Raw genomic sequence first — 19,252 nt, 5'->3', positions numbered from 1 at the left:
AATTCGACGGTTGATTATTTTGCATACGACTGGATAAATCATTAAAAATACGTGTGTTATTATACCCGATTATTCTTCTGTGTATTTCGATTTTCCATCGAAGATTTCGTATATATCCCCATTATACGGAATATTTGATCATTAAGTTTCGTGCAACGATAAGGATCTTATAAAATACTCGACGATTGATTCTACTGTTTTTAAATGTCCACTGTGCAACGATCTATTCGACCAATTCGTTTCTCCGCGAATGAGATAAATTCAACTTAATAGCGACATCTAAAATAGAGGCAATGGCGCCGATCGAATGTTCGATTTTCTTACTCGATAAAGAACACTATCGATTGCTATCTATCCAGGCGTGTAGTTCTGCATCGACTACGCGGCTGTCGAGCATTTCTGTCCAGCGAGTTCCGTCAAACGAGAAGGAAAAGGAAAGCTGGATCGGATAATTATGTTATATATATGTTATAATTATATTATAAATTATTATATAATTACATTATAAATTATTATATAATTATATTATAAATTATTATATAACTATATTATAATATTGTCACGCACGCGCCGTAAAGTAGACTAAAACTACCAATAGCGCGAGTGGGCGTTCCAATTTGAAATTTAAATAAATTTTAATAATTTGTATAGAAACCAAATTCGAACCTCACAACCCCGACGGAATAACCTGTCACATGATGACCCCTCCACCCCCCCCCCACGATAGATCTAAATATAAATAAGCGTAGCGACATAATAGAAGCGAAATAATTCCTTATTTTTAGAGTAGTTAATTCTTCAGTTTTGTGTGACTTTTTTTTTCATGTGATTTCTTGATAAAGCAAAACTCAGGAGTCTATATTCATATAACGCTTCTTTCTTTCTATTTTGAAGTGAAGATAGAATATGCTGACTAATCGTTGCCGGGAAGAAGCTGTTAAATATTGTTTATTCCTTAATTCGTTTCCTTAAAACGATGCACAAATTGTGAATATTAGAGGCAATCCCAATTGCTCAGCAATAATCTAAATCTAAATACGAATAACTCGAAGAGCAAGATCTAACGAAAACTCACGCGATTAGTTTTCCCATCGCATCCTTTGACTTCATTTTTCTGATCCATCGTTGTCCAAAAAGCTCCTCTTCTATTACTGCTATATATATATATATATATAGTATTATTCGAATTGAACACGATATTAAAATCAAGTGAAATACCAAACTTTCGTTCAGTAATCTCTTGGAAATGTAACGAAATAACGATAACGACTCGCGTGAGTGTACTGAGTACCTGGTGATACGTGTTCCTTTATATATCATCGGTAACACGTATTGCTCGTGAGAGGGGAGAAACGACACATTCATACTCTCTTGTTCTCCCGTTGCTTTTTTTCTTTCACGACCCTGAATAAAGGAAAAACTCGTGCCGCTGGAAAAACTCGATTGCAGCGAAATTTCTCGTTTCGTAATTGAAATAGTTCAATGATGTCGGCGTCTAATTTTCAGTAGTCAGCGATGTCTAGAAGACAACTTGTAGGTTATCATAGAGAAAAGAATGAAAGTTATATAATGAGTTGAAATTATTCCGATTTATATTGGGATACCAATAATTGTCGTCAATAGAACGTAAGGTCACAGTGTCTCTCGTTCTGTTCGCCAACAAGTGGCGAACAAAGTTGCCCACAAGTTTGTAAATTTTTCGAACAAGTTTGACTATTCACGACGCGATGCATTTGAGATTCTATCGAAGCTGGACCTGATCATTCCGACATCAATTTTTCTGAAGGTACGTAGAAAATAAGCTGTAACTCGAAAACAAAGTCTATGCTAAGCTATGTTTATACGAATTCTTCTTATTTCATTGTGCTAAATCGTGCAACATCATTGTTACGAGACAAGCGACAGGTCCGGACGTTTATTGAGTTTAGAAATATCCTATTCATGTTATAATATACTCTATTCATGTTAGAAATATTCTGATTCGAGATTGATAGGGATAACTGATCGCAACGAATTGGCCATACAACGTTGTTATGAAACAATAATTATTAAATTGTTACAAAGTTTCCCTTTATTTTATGAATATGAGAGAAACAAATTTATTAGTTTTAGGTTATTTGCAATAACTAGCAGAAAGATTTTGAATACGTTACGAACGTACTATAGCTTCGAATCATGTTCCTATTTCAGGTATTGTGGAATATTGATATTCCACGATTGGGCGTTATTACACGTATAATTCGTGGCAGATTGTAGCAATTACAGTTTTCTTTCATGGCTGTTCTGGGAACTAGATTGTGTGGTTACTTGCAGTGTGCATTTTATGGTTCACATTAGTGCAAATTTAAAACTCAGTTAATATCCCATATACATGATACTATATACACTGTATATATTAAACTTTGTACTGACCTTTACGAGATTATATCTATTAGAATTTACGTAATGCCTTTAACAAATAAGCCAAGCAAGGGCGATGTCTATCTACTGGGGTTATCATTTAAGAAGACTTCTAAGTAGAGTTTTTTCCAGTTACCTTACTTTTTAATCTTCTTTAAATTTTTTATTTCATTAGTATCGATGATACCCTTCGTGAGAAAGTATAAAGTTGCTTAAAACTTGAATTAAACATCGGAAATAAATTTCTCTTTTTTATATCGATTACTGAAAAACCACAACAATCAAGGTACCACAAGTAGCCAGCAGCATCGATCTTCTTAGAAATAATTATATAATGCAATAAAAATGAGATTATTTATTATAAAATAATTATATCAAACGTACTTAAAAAGAGTCTCCATAAATTAGAATAATTTAACAGCATTGTCTTGTTATTTACCTTTTCGCTGCCCAATCCCACAAAAATTCACGAAAAAACTCTAAAAATCGAAGCCGCAAAAAATTTTCGAACGTTCCTAGAAATGACCCCACTTTTGTCGACGAAATTTTGTCGAAATCTCAATTTCTCAAACTCCTGGATAATAACGTCATTTCCAAAAATTCCAAAAAGTTTCGTATGTCTCTTATGCTATTTTATTCTTCTTAGTACTTATTATATAGTTACCATATACTTACCTTAATACTTATCTTAATACTTGCCGATTTTCTCAAAGCTTTTCGTTATTCCTTATAAACTTGTTTCTTAGACTAGTGATAAATGAAAAGGATTTAAGGATCGTGAATGGAAGGATTTTAAACGATTAAACGTTTTGTTCATTTGCAAAATAAGGTTAGGTTTCATTTAATTCAATTTAGAAATTTACGATAATTGTACAATTTTACAATGAATTCATAGTTTTCTGTATAATACATAAATTGTATAATCTACCCCATACATATACATAACAAAATTAGTCAAAATCTGCAACTTTTCATGTCATTCTTTTAGGCAATGTTACTTTGTAACGCATCTAACTGGGAACGAACTTCACAGTTGCGTATACTTCTATATGATATCTGTAATTTTTTTTCTAAATTTATCCGTGTTTATTGAAAAAGTGCTCGTTGTTCGACTATTTATTTCGTATTAAATGCATAAACTAAAACGTCACAGAAGTTGAGTCTCGTAACTTCATTTTTCTTAGGCTTTTTCAAGTTTTGATGGTTGCCCGTATCAAAAGTCTGTCCAGAAAATGGCGGTTGTTCTCAGTGGAGGGGGGGGGGGGGGGGGCGTCATAAGCGGCAAATGGGCGTAGTCGTCCTAGTTTTATAATAATTCGTTGTCCAACCGTGAAATCATAACTCATGCGAAAGTGACAACGAAAAATGAATGCGTGCTCGTGGTGCACTGATGCTTCGCATTTACTAAATAAAACAGTCTATAGCTTAATCTTTTAACAATAAGTTTTTCTTGAATTTAAATAATTGTCTTCGATACAAAATGTTGCCAGTTGGGCCTGCGACTTAATATTTCCTGAATTATCATCTGCAATCTTGTTTAGATTTCTAGAAGTTTTGAAAAGTATAAATTGAATTTCAGATATTAATCTAATTCAATACTCTAAGTTGCGTTTTTTAATTCTGAATCGTAGATTAGATTAAGTTACTTCCGTAACTGGTCCTATAAAAAGAAGAAGGAAAATTAACTTTATTAAAATAAATGCATATTCTATGTGGGAAACGGAAGGTTTGACGAAAAAAATATTGTAAAATATTGTAATGTAGCTGATCCGAGAAGGGAGGAAGAGGGTTCAATTCGATTCAGCTTTTTGAATCTTCGCGCACTTCTACGAGCAGTGTGATTAGCGTTCCATGGGCACCAATCCACGTACTTTCTCCCTAAAAGAAACTCAAAATCAAAGGTAATAGCAAGTAACAGTAAATATTATATATATGTACATAATATTATAAACAAGAATATAATGCGAAAATAAAATTATATAAGATAAATTAAATGTTTTAAACAATTTAATGTCATGGAGAAGGAAAAGATGAAGATGGAAATAAAACTAGATAACCAGTTAATGATAACTTCAAGTCGATGAAGAAAGCTTTCGTTTAGAGTTGGTATTTGTTGAATCAGTTGAATGTAAAGACGTTATTTACGCTAAGAAAGTTGGATCTGTTGTTATTGTTTTATCAATATATTTAAATACGTAATGTCGACGAAATCCTCCGTCGATTTGCGAGCAGAACTCGCTGAATTAGTGAAAAGGAAAGCAGAAATAGCTGTGAGTACTGAAGCAATTGTCAAACTGTGCCTCCTGTAATGTATTTCTATTTTCTTATTAATTATATATTTGGTATAATTGAGATTATTGTTATTGTTACGAGATAGAACAATTTTATTTACACCCAATTACCACCTTAAACTTCTGCAATAAATTGTTTGTATTGTCTTTTAGATATTGTTAGGTTATGTCGACCTCTGATTTTTTCGTGTTAATAATTAATGCTTTTACTTTCTGGTTTACTTATATTCCTAAACTATCACTAATGTAAAATATTAATTGCTTGTGAATTTCTAATTCAATTTTTAAAATGTACCTAACCCCAATAGTTAATTTTCATGTTAGTGAATATATTCATTATTTGTATTTAGTATGATTTGGCACATTATATGTTTTTGTTTATTTATCTGATCTATTGAAAAATAGAATAATAATTCTTTTATTTTATTTCATCTTTTGTTTAGTATTAAAGAAAATCTCTTTTGCTTGTGTAATATAACACACTTCTGTATTATTTAATAAACTTGCATATTGCTGATACTTCTACCATTAAATATATCTTTTAATGTTGTATAAAATAGTTCACACTGTGTTATATTAAAATATGAATAATGCTAATGTTTTTGTTTAATGTTTTAAATCATATTTGTAATAACATATCGATTTCCTTGTTAACATTATATAATATATTAAGAAAAGATTTATCTAAATCGTAAATTAATGTTTTAAGTTTCTCATTCTTACCTATGTTACAGAAATATATTGAACATGATTTAAATGAAAATAAAATAATATAGTTATCGCGATTGTTGCGTAAATTGTTATCTTAACACGAAAGAGAAGCAAAACTCAAATAAAATTTATATAAGCGTAATTACTATCTTTTTTGGAACATTAATATTACACTTTTTAAATTAAATATTAATATTAATTTGTTTTGTGCCTTTCATAAGATATTAAAATTTTACAGGACACTCTTGCCAATTTAGAACGCCAAATCTATGCATTTGAAGGTAGTTATTTGGAAGACACACAATTGTATGGTAATATAATACGTGGCTGGGACAGATATTTAGCCAGTAATAAAAATACTAACAGTAAAGCAGATAAACGAAATAGGAAATTCAAAGAAGCTGAAAGACTATTCTCAAAATCTTCTATTACCTCTATGGCTGTTAGTAATTAATATTTTATTTTATATAATGTTATACTTTGTCAAAATAGACAGAAATGTATTGTTCAAATTATTAATAAGAGAAAATTCTTGAAAAGCTATAGTATCTTAATAAAAGTATATATTTGTACACAGAAGCTATTACGTTTAATTTCAGTATTATAAAAATATGAGCTATAAAGAGAAACTAATCGCACGGGCATTTTTAAATATTTATATCGAATGTACTGTTGTTAAATCAAAAGTATTACATTTTTACAGGCAGTCAGTGGACTTGTTGAAAACACCCAGGAAAAAAGTAAGGACCTCAATGGATATTCCTGAGATAGTTAATTCTTTAAAGAAAAAAAAAAGAGTACAACATTTTTCATCCTATCCCTCCTTCCAACTTTTCTTTTTATCCTCTCCTTGATAATAATTCTTCTTAGTTTTTAAGTTATCCTTGATTGTATTTCTTTTTCTTTTCAATGTATTGGTCAGGCTGTCTTCCAAAAAAAAGAAAAAAAAAAGCGCAATAAATATCGATTGTTGCAAAGTGCAGTTTATTGCACTAACGAAGAAAGAAAATTCAAAAGATATTCATTGTTGCTTCTAATTTTTGTGGAGTAACTTTTTTTTCTTGTGTATTTAAATTACGAATAAATTTTAGTTCATTTTCTTGTTCTATTTTGATAATTATTCATTTTTGAACTTTTCGAAAGTAACTTTTTGTCATACGCACTTTACGTATTGATTTTTCTCTGTCTGTTTTCATCTACATTCATCTTTTTTCTGTATCTAATTATAAATAAATTTAATGTCTATTTCTCTTACCTGTTTCGAAGTTTTATAAAAAGTTATTCCTCGATTTAACAATTCTATCTGCTACCATTGTCTTGTTCTCCGTGTATGTCAGTAGTAAACTTGTAATTTGCTTTTCTCGTACATGTCGAAAGTGTAGAAGAACGTTAGCTTGAGCATTGTTATCTTTATTTTCTATATTTATCTTTTCTCTGTATCTAAGCTTTAAATAAATCCGTGTTTTCTGTATTAATGTGGGTATAACAGAAACATTTCTTTTATACTCTCAATATACAAGATAATTTTTAAAAGTAATTGTTCACAGTAATGCTTATGAAATCGATCAAAATATGGTAAAGTAACAATTATTTACATTTAAAGCGTGTTGTTTCTTTCACTTTTATGAAAACATCTGGTATATTTATACTCTCATATTACATACTTGCTATATTTGCTTCTAGATAGTCAATTTTTTAAAGTCGCAGAATGTTAAAGAATTAAAAAATGTATGTTTTGATCGATTAAACAATTTTACACTTTAATTTTATCTTATCGTCTTATTGTTAGTTTCTAGTTTTATTGGTATTTTAATGTTTCCTTGTTAGTGCTATAATTCTAGTGAATGTTAATTGCGATTCAATCTTATGACTTGTAAGATACATATGAACGTTATATGAACGAAGAGTATTGGCACTATAAATATCAATGGTAGTATAAGTGTGAAATTATAGTGCAGAACGATTCTTTAAATAGAAAACATGAAATAAAGATTTATTTCAAAAATAGTTAGAGAAATAATAGTAACATGTAAATTAGAAATCCTATATCCTCGATGTGACTCAGATATTATAAGTTACTATTACTATTACTACTACTACTACTACTACTACTACTACTACTACTATTACTACTACTACTACTACTACTATTATTACTACTACTACTACTACTACTACTACTACTACTACCACATTTGTGTCTTCCAAATGTACCAATACTCTCTCTCACGCGAATTTCTCGATCTTTCCAATAGTTTAATCGATCAAGCGAAGGTATATTTTCATTAAACGTCACTCACGGTTAAACAATCCTTGACTGATTAATTGTTTGACGAATAATCGGTCAATCTGCATCTGGATAAACCATGCACAACTGTCGATCGAGTAATCGACTAATTAATTCTTCAGTTCGGCCGATCGTGCCACGTGCCGATCGGGGATCGCGGTTTTCCCATTATAAACTTGATTCCAGTTGACCGGTACAGTGAATCGGAGTCGCAGATCGGCAACAGCGGTAGCGAGGACAATTGCAGCCTCGTAAATTCTCATGGAACAGCTGCCAATAGCGGCAATAGCAACGGTAATAAGGAGTCGTCCGGGAAAAACCACTCTGTAACTGGTCAGTATAGCCAGAATGGATCTATCGCCTCTTCAACCGAGATTGCTAGACAATTTGCGAACGGGCACGCGAGCAATGGCAGCCTGGAGCACGTCTCCTTGAAGGAGAACACTGGAAAAGAGCCTTCGAAAAATAAGTCTGGGAACAACGCGAAAAAGAATAGCAACAAGAGGTCCAGAAATAGGTAGAATAACCTCGAGCCGGTGTAATCTCTGGATAGTTCACGCGAGGACTATCAATGGAACATTTCTTCCTTCTATTCTCATTCGATTCTGTCGATATACCAGATCTCACTGTTTTATACAATAAGTGCACCACGGAATGCTGACTTTTTATGGGAGAGTTACAGGCTTATCGTTAACGAATAAGAGCATTAGGATTAGTAAGTGAATAACAGTTTGGGTAACGAAGGGTGTCGTTTTACCATCCGGATAGGATTTCTATTTCTGTTTCCATAAAGACTATGATTGTAAGCCAACGTATATAGTATTGTACAAAGATAAATTTCAGGTTTAGAGATGAAATGATATCAATCGTCGTCTTATTCGGTTAGTTGAACAGTATGTATTACGCTTAAGAGATAATGTAGAATTATGAAATCTTTAGTTCTCACTTGAGATTTTATTCCTTGTAATTCCGTGTTTCACGACAACTATCAAATCTGTTACCATTAGTTAAGCTCAGTCAAATTTTGTCATCTCCACTATTTAAGCGTTATAAGAGATCCTAATATTTTCTGTCCCAATTTTAACGATCCGATAGTTTGTTTTATAGAAGATTTGTATTAGAAATAGTTGGTACATTTTGTTACTTTTATAATATATAAGGTTCCTCGAATGATTTTAATACGTATATAAAAAAATAGCATAATATTTGTAGCTGTAGTGAAAATAAAACTAATAATTGCACAAAGAAATGAAGTTGGATAATCAGAGTATTATTTGTAATCGCGTCATGTTAAAGGTTCAAACTGTTTGTTTATTTTTCTAAGTCAATTTTATTTTTGATGATACTTTACGTAATATATGTTTATCTATCCTCTGCAAAATATGATTATTCATACTTGTAAAATTAAAATTTTAACAGATAGTATAAAAAAATTGACAAATATTTTTTGTAACCACTGTATTTAAATAAAGCATTATTAATAAAGGATTTGAAAGTACCTAATTGAATCATGGACCTGTAGCGTAAATTTTCATTTTATTTTTTTCGACACATTTTTTTTTATAATTTTAATTAATCAACGCTATATATTCTTATTTGTAAAATTACAAATTTCTATGTTCGTTTATTAATTAATTATTTATTTATAAATTCTTATACAACGAAGTATTTTTCTATATTTTTACTTTTTAAGTCTTGAAACGTCCATTTTCATTACCATTTATTATATTTTTCTTCCTTTTTATACATTCAGAATATTTGCAAATATTAAGAATATTCCATCGTAATTAAGTAGAATTAAACAAAGGAAATGAACGCTTCGAAATTTTATCCTTATCAAATCAAGTATAAAATATCGTTTTAGTACAATTTAGATAAAATGTATATACATTACTCGTTGGAAAATTTTTATCATTTTATCCGTTACTTTCGGGTTCTTTTTTAAATGCCTTTGTATCGAACAAAGAAAAAAAAACAATAATTTTCAACATGAATTTTTCTCAAGTATTTTAAAGTATTGTTTCTCGTTAGCAGCAGGATAACACAGCAGGATAAAAACTAGATACAAATTTTTATTCGCAGAACATTCGATTTACCTTTAATGAGGACTGGAAATAACGGTTACCGGTAGAAATGCTTTCAAATTACTATCTTTTTTCACGTTCTTTGGGGGTTCGTTTCTGGTTACGACTGCGTTGAAGCCATTATGATCATCAGCCGTGTAAGTGACTGTTCGAATTGAACCATCCGCTTCTACCACAGAATATTCACCCTTTACCGTGTCACCGTCTCTCTCTTCCCACGCTGACTTAGAATCGCCGGTATATCCATCCAGGACGCCATAATTAAACGAGTATCTTGGATGAGCCTGCAGAAAAATGAGATTCTATGTGAATAAATAGAATTATACTTCTTGCGTAAATAAGATTATACTTCCTACATAGTACTAAAACTTCTTATCCTGAAATAAAAAGGTTTTTTATTTTATAATATCATAAGTTTGTATGGCAGTTATACAGAAAAGGGCACATTTTACCGAGTCCAATGATAGTTAAATATGTTACATTATAGAGGACAACATTCAGAATAACTTTTGCCTATACATGTTACCACCGCTTGGCCTTCGTTTCCGAGATATTCATGGAAATCTTTAATTAAATTTAGTTTCCGTTATACTTCACCCTGGCATATAGCTGGCCAAATTTTTAGCACGACTTAATTTTTATTCCATACGATTTTGTAAGTGTATCATAAATTCCAGTGTTGATAAATAAACTCAGTGTTGATCTTGACAACATATTTCAAGCTGATTGAAATCGGCGATGCGTGCCTTTCTCTGTATAATTATCGTTTTTATCGTAATTCAAACAAACCTATTATAAATAACGTTGCTAAAAGTGTCCTTTACAAATTACCGTGAATTCTGCTTCTTTTTCATTTTTTGTATCGGTCGCGACAACAGCAGACGCCGTTTTAAAAATCGGTGGCGCAACGTATACCAATGATGACGTCTTCGGCAATGGTCTGTACGAGATCGGAGTGGAAACTTTCACATAAGTCGGAAGTATTGGTTCTACTTTGCCTCCGATTGATTTAAGGGCGCACGCCACTGGCACTGCTGCCCCACTCGCGGAGATTGCATCGATTGGCGCACAAGGAAATCTTCTAAATATCAAACAACCGTTTCATTATATAAGATGATTCTAAAGCTTGATGAACTGCTAGCGGTAGTAATGAAAGTTTGTAAAACTGTAATGGATTATGAAATCTTACTGTTGTAGGACACCAGCGATGATCAGCTTCAGAAAACAACACAAAATCACGATCTGTAAGAGAAAGTAGCAAATTGGAAAGGAAAATTTGAACAGAAAAAATAGGAACATCTAAATATCTTCGTTATTTGCGTATATATGAAAAAGTTTCTTAGATAAAAGGAGTTCGAAGGTTCGACGAAGTAAATATAATGCCAAAGAAAAAAGTTCTCTCACGATTACTTTTAAAAATTCTTTTTTAAGTATTCATATGTTTCATTTTTATATTCGTATGGTAATGCGATATTATAATGTAAAACGAATTATAAAAATTCAAATTCAAATTCGATATGGCACGTTTCTTCACATTGTCCGATTGATCTCAAGTTTTACACAAGTACACAGAGAAAACAAATTCGTTGGTCGAAAGATAAGATGTATTCTAATATACATACATAATATATACGGGAGCGCTAAGGAGTTTAGAAAAGTTTAGAAGAATATCTTGGAAGTATAAATATGCGCGAAGTTGCAGCGAAGACACCCAAGAATCGAACTATTTACCACGCATGCGCAGATTAGATTTTCATTGCACAATGTCTACCGCAGTCTTAAGGAGTGCCGCTATTCACATTCAGTGGTTCTCGAGTAACGTTTTGAAATAAAAAACAACCTAAACCTAAACCTTCGAAACGATTGACCAGATGATTAATAAATCAAAAAAGCAATGTAAATGTTCCTTTAACTATAAGAACGCATATCATAGGTCGAAAGAGGTCGAGTCGAACGTGGGAATTGATATTTATATACGTTTCTTGCCACCTATACGGTTCTTGTGAACCGCTACATTAAGCAACCGTACTTTCAACTAGCAATCGCGGGGCTACGAAATAAAAAGTGACCGATGCATTTATAAAGATTTATGGAATCGAGTCTTTTTAAGGTACAGATTAAGGCATTAAGATTACATAAGTGCGTCAAAAATTCCTTTTTTATGCTCTATTATAATCGTTATTGTGATTTCTTTTTTTTAAATTTGATAAACCAACTTTTTTTAAATCTTGTTATAAAAATATTTGTACATATTCCTTTAAAATGTTTTCTGCGCATCTCTTCTCAAATTTAAAACGATTAACATAAATTATTCGAAATATAATATGTAAAAAGTTTTATCGAAATAATTTAGTACTTAATATCTATTATTTTTTTTTTTAATTAATTGTATAAATAGTAATCTTCATTTTACCTTGTCGGTAACGCTTTTTGAAAACTGCGACTGCATGTTTAGGGAACTATAAAATCAGCGTTGTGTAATGAAATTTGCACCAGAGATATACTTCTTAGATTTCTTCCTGATTTCCCATTAAAGATTATCAATAAATCACATTTTTCTTTTTTCGAAGAAAAAAATATTTTTGATAATTAATTAATTACATACACATAGAGTCTTCTCAAATATTTGCAAATATTTGTACATATGTATGCACTTATGAATAGAACTTAAACGAAATTTTAAGGTCTACTAAACTTTCACGGCGGTCCTTCAAAGAATAGAACATCAGCATCCAGCTCATCTTTATATACGGCTTATACAAGGTGATAACAATGTTAAACGATTCTTTTCGATACAAAAGTATTTGGTATAATTTTCAATAATTGAATTGTTTTAATCACTCTATATACACGAGAATTTTTATCTATATTGTTCCTATCTTTATGTAAATAAGAAAAAAAATCTAGACAACATTAATAGGGAAAATGAAATTAGAAATTTTGCATGATTTATACTTTATTATGTACAAAATATGATAAATGAGAATTATAGATACTATAATTCTTATAATTTATTCTTATAATTCTTATAATTTAATTATGTATATGATTAAATTATTTCAAACACCCGGTATGTACGAGAACGTTCACTTACATTGTTTGGGTCTCTCTTGATACAAGGGATGCGCAACATGCATCCGTGGGAACGTCATCACCTGTTGAAACTGATGTTCTTAAACTACCAATGCAATAGCAATAAAATATTTAGGATCAATATAATAAATAAAATAAATATAATAAATAAAATATTTACATAATATTATTTTATATGTTTATCTTTACTCTTAAATATCTATTAATATTCAAGTTTGTACTTATAACTCGTTATTCGAATTGCATAGGATAAAAATTTTTATTTGATTATATATCAAACCAACAGATTAAATAATTCCTTTTGGATGGAAAATAGATTTTCTTCTTCTAAAAAGGCGATTTTCTACGATTATTTACGTAATGTCGAACTTCAAATTAAATAACATTTCTTAAAATTAAATAACTTCCTTCAAATATGTTTGATAATTAGATAATTCCCATTTACATTCTGGAAATAATTTTGTATTATAAAATACCAAAGATAATATGAAATAAAATTTTTAGAAAAATTTCGATGTTTCTTAATTCTCAAGTATTTTTTATATTTTTAAAAACACCATGTGCTTCACAAATTTAAAAGAATTTTCTGTATATCAGAAATCTTATAAATTTTTATATTTTTTATTATTTACCAGAAATCAGTTTAGCGAAGTCAGAAGTTAGATTAAAAAGATGATTAAGGAATGTAGGAAAAATTTATTTATTCAATCTCTTTTGATAATTCTTCTACTTTCTGTCGTGCAGCATCAAGTTGCTCTTGAGTTACAGTTGGTTCTAGGCCATACTTTTTTTCTTCTTCTAAAATATACTCCAAGTTTTTAGCCTTTTGAGCGAAAAATGTCTTTTGCTGTTCTTTTAATTCAGCTTTAAATGCATTTACTTTCTGCTGAATAATACCATCGCAGTAATTTTTGGTCAGTTGCCTTAGTGCATTTTTTCTCGACACTGGGCCAGGAACTCTATAATCAGTTAAAAGTTAAAGAATGCATATAATAAACAATTTATTATATACAAAAGTATACAATATCATACTCTGGTTGAGATACATAAATAAGATTCAAACGTTCAAGAAGCCATTCAAATCGTCTATAATCCCATCTTCGCAAATGTGCAAGAAACTTCTTTCTTTTATCAATTAATTCTTTTAGAAATACTTTGGTTTTTACATTTTTCGGATGCTCTTCTATATATTTTTGAAGATATTGTATTTCACTAGTCATTGCAGCAACTGAAACAATTTATTTTGTTTGAATATATAAGTGGGAAACAACTAGAAATTTTTATAAAATTGTATGTAGTAAATTATATATAAATCAAAATTAACATTAATACTTTTCAGAAATTTATAAAATAAAAGTATACGTACTTCTAACTTCTATGGAACCTCGATCACAAACATGCCTCTTCACAAGTCCTATCACTCTTTCTCTTTCTAGATTTTTAAATTCTTTTTTTGATTGAAAATCCAAACTGAACATTTTCTTTACAATTTCATCTGCACTGCGTTATAATTGAACAATGATTAATTGTCTGTATTAGTTGGACTTTTATTTTGAATAAGACACAAAAGATAGGCATAACTAAAGAATATATATTTTTTAGGATACAAGAACTTTAATGAATGTAGTTTTTATTCATCTTTGTGGGATAACAAATTATCTTCTATATAGAACAATACAAATGTATAGTTATTACTTACTCTTGTAACTCTTTCGAATTCTGGTAATAGGTTTTAATATCTGTAGGTTTTACAGATACTTTTACTCCCAAATCACCGGTTTGTCGTGGATCTATGCTCGGGATTTTGACTGGCCGTGTCCATTTAATTTTATAATCGTCGACGGTTTGAGCCATTCCACGGCTCAAATAACCTCCAAACATATATACATTGTTCACTCTTGTACTTAGTAATTTACAGCAGTTTATTAACGAATTCATATTTATTTATAAACTAGGTATTACAAACAGTCAAATTAACTACAAATTATAAGTTAATAAATATAAGATATACAATTGGTAAAATATTGTCATTACAGACTATACGCAAATAGAACACACATTGCGCATGAACATGACCATTAGCTAAAAGCAAGTTTCCAATCAAGAGTTCACATCTTACCGTGATGTTCTAATTGAAGTTATTTTTTAAATTACAAAGAGCGAAGTAGTTAGACATTCGTATTTAAAATTACGAATAAAACTTTAAAAAATTTTTAATTATTTACATAAATATTTTAAATTCATGAAACTATTACAAATATGTATGTAGATATTCATTAAAATTCTTTTGAAAGATTTACATTGTTACTAAAAAACTATATTGAACTACTTGACTATACTAGTATTTTTTACAATTATAAATACATTACATTTTCAAATCTTTGTAATTATCTCTTATAGTTTTCATACCCTCGTTTTATATGAAATTTGAATTCCCGCTTTTAAAAACTGTGTGGTTTGCACATGAGCAGTAACAATGTAAATATGTTTGCGTGCGTAAATGTGTTTAGTATTTATATTATCAATTATTTTATCAGTGATTAGTATAAATTTACATAAATTCATTTACTGTTACTATAAGTTACTGCATTTCCAGTTAAAATTTTATGAAAATTTAATATATACAAAGGTATATAATTAAAACTTGAAAATAATATGTATTCTTCTAATTTATATGATGTGTATTAATGCAAATCAATGTATACTTTTTTATTTATTAAGCATTAAATATGAGTAATTTCTTTATATAAGTTGAGTTGTTGAGGGATTAAAAATAAAATGTAGTAAAAAAATTATTATATTTACAACATCACTGTGTGATGAAAGTACATAGTAGTTTAATTACACGTAAAAATTACAGTAGAATTATTTACATAAATTACTTTTATATATCAATCCTGCCTACAATCTCAAACCATTGTCTTAATGCATCACTTAACACAACAGGTAATGTATCCAAATCTCTAAGAATAATATAAAATGGGAATGGGAAATTATCCATGTAGGAACTTATACCCAATAACTTGCCATCTTTGAAAATTGGCATTCTTATATCAAGTATTGAATCCTAGAAAAAATAATACAAGTGATAAAGAAAACAATTTTGAAGACTATTAGTATATAATTATAAAAACAACATATAGATATTTGAAAAAGCTTATTTAGTATCTTCAAAGTTAATGAATTATTCGTTAGATGTCTAATAGAATTTAAAGATTTTTCATTAAAAAGTTCAAATTATATCATTTTGTTTAATTATAAATTTTATTAAGTGCTCACCTTATTGAAAGGATTATCAACTATTATGAAAACAAGGAAAATATTCAACAATTTAGCTTTCCTCACAGCTGCAGTTACTTTTTCTGTCCCTTCTGAAAATATGCCTCTACCATCAGATAAGATGGTTACCAACTTCGCATTGTCAGAAGAATTGTCTTGAGATGTGAACATTTCCATTGTAAAATCAAGCAGTTCACCAATCATTGTCTTCTTCTGCTCAAATTTCATTTCTTGAATTAACCTAGAAGGATGTTTAACTTTAAATAATAATACATTTATTTAATTTCTTATTACACTTACCTAGCACCACTTTCCTCTGTAAAGTTTTCCCCGAAGGGATGAAGGATATTCACTCGTTCCCCGAAATTGATAACAGCAAGTTGGCCAACCTCCAAATATGTCATAGCTTTCCCAATCAACGAAAGGGATTCAAACGCTAATTCCTTTGAATGATTATCAGCCATACTACTAGAATCATCGATAGCTAATACTATTTGATAATCTCTTTTTGATGGTTTTGTGCGTCTCAACCAAATTTTGTCTTTTCGAAATTCGCTGGCGATATAGGGAATTACTTTTCTCATGTTTATACGCTTGCCAGTTCTATAGTCGCCTTTTAACCGGGAGGTTAGTGTAGGTTCTAATACCAATCGCAATTTTTCTGATAATTCCCTAGCAGCTGATTCTGTTAGGGCACTTATTGAACTCCAAGCATTCGCTGCTTCTATCGAAGATGGTCCTTGAGACCACTGACCTAACATATTTTCGATTTCAGTCCTTCTTTGTACAATATCATCTGTAGAAAGATCATAGGATTCTGATTCTGGCAATTTTGTGTGAATAGTGGATTCGTTTCCTCGTAAAACACGACTTGTTGCCACTGTTTCACCTTCAACTTCACCTCCTATTTCAATTTGTTCCACATCATCTGATTTTTCACCCTTGACATTTGTGGATTTGTCTTTCTTCCTTTCTGATACTTTCTGAGGCTGTTCTTTCTTTATTTCTTCTTCTTGATCTTTCGATTCCAGATCTCTATGCATCTCAATGTCATCGTCTTCCAATTTATCTTCCATCTGATCCTTTTCATCTAAATGTAATTAGGTAATTAGTTTAGACTATATACAGAATATTATCTTTAACTTATTGTTACATTAAGTAATATCAATTTTTGATTTTTTATAGTAAAATAAAATTACCTTCTAAAAATTAGGGAAATATTAGACAGTAAGTAAATAATTAAATTTTTTCAAAAATAAATAAGCTTGGGAAGAAATTTACCTTCTTCTAAATTCGACGCTTGTTTTTTAATTTGTTCTTCAGTTGCAGCATCAAAAACGTAATCATCAAATTTCTCTGTATTCTTAATATGCTCATAAGTTTCACTCTCACCACCACCTTCATTTTTCTCTTTTTCTTCTTGACTATCTAGATCTTGCTGCATTGTAGTGGTTTTTAATTTCTTTACTGAAGATTTGGTATCATCATCAAGCAAACTACGATTTTCATCGCTTTCACCTGGTCTTTTTCGTTTTGAAACAGGTTTGGGAGATTTCTCCTCGCCGGAGGCAGGAACATTCTGTTCTTGCTTAGATCCAGAATGTCCTTCACGTTCTTCTGTTTGTGATTGACCGGTTCCTTCAAAATAGAAAAACATAATTTAAGAATATATTGTGTATAAGATTTAAACAGTTGCAAACTTTAAATCTTTTAAAGTTTTTACAAATATTTTATGTAAACTAAAAATAGTTACTTATAATAATTACTTTAAAGTTTTAGAACATGTAGCAAGATTACCTTTATCTTTTTTATCATCTGTACTATTTTCTGTAGGATCTATTTCCATTTGTTCATCATTTGATTGACTTTGTACCGCATCTCTAGAGCCATCTTTCCTTGATTCAATTTCTTGCGAAGCATCAACTTCTTTGCTTCCCGTGTCAAAACTAGGTGGTGCCTTATCTTCCTCTGTTTGATTTTCCTCTATGTTCTGTTCTTCTGTATCATCTCCTTTATCCTCTTCAGGATTTATAACATTCTCATCCCTCTTTTTATTAGCATCTGCATTTGGATCTTCTTCTTCTTCTTCATTTTCTCCATCACTAGAATCCTGCTGATTGTCCTCTTCGGAACCATTTCTATTTTCAGATTCTTCATCTTCTTTCTCTTCTGGAATTTTAGATTCCTTCATCTGATCAATATCAAAAGGATCTTCTTCCTCGCCCTCAGGATTATCCTCTTTCATTTCTTCATCCAAATTAATATCTTCTGGAAGTTCGAAAGGTTCTGGTTCTATTTCTGGTTGATTTTTTCCATGATAAGGATCAACCTGATCCTCGTTTACTTCAGGCTCTTCAAATTCGTTAATCTCTTTTTTTTGTTCTTCTTTCCTTTCACCATTAGGTTCTTTTTCTGCATTTCCATCTTCATTCTTGTTTTCATCAGTGTCTTTTGCACTTAATTCTTCTTGTCCAGTCTTTTCACCAGTTCCTCTTTCTTCTTTCTCATTTTCTTTATCTTCATTTTCATTGTCTTCTTCTTCCTCTTCATCTTTCCAAATTTCTTCATCAAGTTTCTCCGCAGTTTCATCAGTTTCGCCCATTTCTTTGTCGAGATCATCGTCTTCTTTATTATTTTCCTCTTCTTCACGTTGTTCAAGATCTTGCATGTGGCCTTCGAAATTTTCTGACATCTCTATACCCTTTTCTTCTTCCTTTGTATCCTTTTTTTCATTGTCCTTTTCTTCTTCATTTGTGCCTCTAGTTTCTTCCAACTGATCCTCCGTTTCAATCCTCTCTGAAACATCTTTTTGACCTTCGCCTTCAGCCAATCCCATTCCTCCCTCGGCTGTACCATCATCTTCCTGATTATCTTCAGGTGCATCCATGTTTTCTGGTTGACAAAATCCATTTGTTGCTAAATCCAGAAAGACGTTTAATTGAAGATAGAGGAATTTGCAAGTTAGGCGGAAAGATGCGACTTGTTCGTGAAGATAATAGTGAAGAAACAAAGTATATTGTTCTAGAAGAGGTAGATGTTGCAGAAATGATCTAGAAAAATAATACAAATCATTAAACTATTTTTAGATGTTAAAAACTGCATAAAAT

The 19,252-nt window shown here is 30.5% G+C and overlaps 5 protein-coding genes across 11 annotated transcripts in view; 1 reads left to right on the top strand and 4 right to left on the bottom strand.

The window, feature by feature from the left end:
- LOC126874696 (bifunctional 3'-phosphoadenosine 5'-phosphosulfate synthase 2-like) overlaps window positions 1-2,301 on the bottom strand; it is a 48,497-nt gene extending 46,196 nt beyond the window's left edge. For 2 of the 7 annotated variants that reach the window (XR_007692944.1, XM_050637034.1), the window contains exon 1: window positions 1,076-1,186. Coding sequence is in view for 6 of the 7 variants with exons in the window: in XM_050637034.1 (XP_050492991.1) it covers window positions 1,076-1,123 (48 nt within the window). In the remaining variant the exon portion in view is untranslated. Of the gene's footprint in view, window positions 1-1,075; window positions 1,188-2,153 lie in introns of those variants that run through there. The other 5 variants (XM_050637040.1, XM_050637044.1, XM_050637041.1 and 2 more) reach the window with 5 other exon arrangements.
- Window positions 2,302-4,352: 2,051 nt separating this feature from the next.
- On the top strand, window positions 4,353-9,177 carry LOC126874369 (chromatin modification-related protein MEAF6). Its single transcript, XM_050636317.1, has 4 exons — window positions 4,353-4,670; window positions 5,641-5,844; window positions 6,106-6,142; window positions 7,876-9,177. The coding sequence occupies exons 1-4, from the start codon at window positions 4,599-4,601 to the stop codon at window positions 8,208-8,210; spliced, it is 648 nt and encodes a 215-aa protein (XP_050492274.1). The 5' UTR covers window positions 4,353-4,598; the 3' UTR covers window positions 8,211-9,177.
- Window positions 9,178-9,229: 52 nt separating this feature from the next.
- On the bottom strand, window positions 9,230-12,595 carry LOC126874371 (cuticle protein 19-like). Its single transcript, XM_050636325.1, has 4 exons — window positions 12,187-12,595; window positions 10,963-11,015; window positions 10,605-10,854; window positions 9,230-10,057 (listed from the first exon to the last, which is right to left on the bottom strand). The coding sequence occupies exons 1-4, from the start codon at window positions 12,220-12,222 to the stop codon at window positions 9,788-9,790; spliced, it is 609 nt and encodes a 202-aa protein (XP_050492282.1). The 5' UTR covers window positions 12,223-12,595; the 3' UTR covers window positions 9,230-9,787.
- Window positions 12,596-13,547: 952 nt separating this feature from the next.
- On the bottom strand, window positions 13,548-14,959 carry LOC126874367 (28S ribosomal protein S15, mitochondrial). The gene is made up of 4 exons (XM_050636311.1): window positions 14,566-14,959; window positions 14,233-14,366; window positions 13,899-14,094; window positions 13,548-13,825 (listed from the first exon to the last, which is right to left on the bottom strand). Exons 1-4 carry the CDS (start codon window positions 14,802-14,804, stop codon window positions 13,567-13,569), a joined length of 828 nt encoding a protein of 275 aa, XP_050492268.1. The 5' UTR covers window positions 14,805-14,959; the 3' UTR covers window positions 13,548-13,566.
- Window positions 14,960-15,645: 686 nt separating this feature from the next.
- LOC126874356 (midasin) overlaps window positions 15,646-19,252 on the bottom strand; it is a 137,616-nt gene continuing 134,009 nt past the window's right edge. Inside the window, exons 23-27 of the mRNA XM_050636281.1 lie at window positions 17,943-19,195; window positions 17,427-17,783; window positions 16,446-17,235; window positions 16,146-16,386; window positions 15,646-15,933 (exon numbers count right to left, since the gene is read on the bottom strand). Coding sequence (XP_050492238.1) covers window positions 15,751-15,933; window positions 16,146-16,386; window positions 16,446-17,235; window positions 17,427-17,783; window positions 17,943-19,195 — 2,824 coding nt within the window. The 3' untranslated portion in view covers window positions 15,646-15,750. The remainder of the gene's footprint in view (window positions 15,934-16,145; window positions 16,387-16,445; window positions 17,236-17,426; window positions 17,784-17,942; window positions 19,196-19,252) is intronic.

Source organism: Bombus huntii, chromosome 16 (assembly GCF_024542735.1).
Source record: "Bombus huntii isolate Logan2020A chromosome 16, iyBomHunt1.1, whole genome shotgun sequence".
Lineage (NCBI taxonomy): Eukaryota > Metazoa > Arthropoda > Insecta > Hymenoptera > Apidae > Bombus > Bombus huntii.
This window is presented reverse-complemented; position numbering and strand designations above follow the sequence as displayed.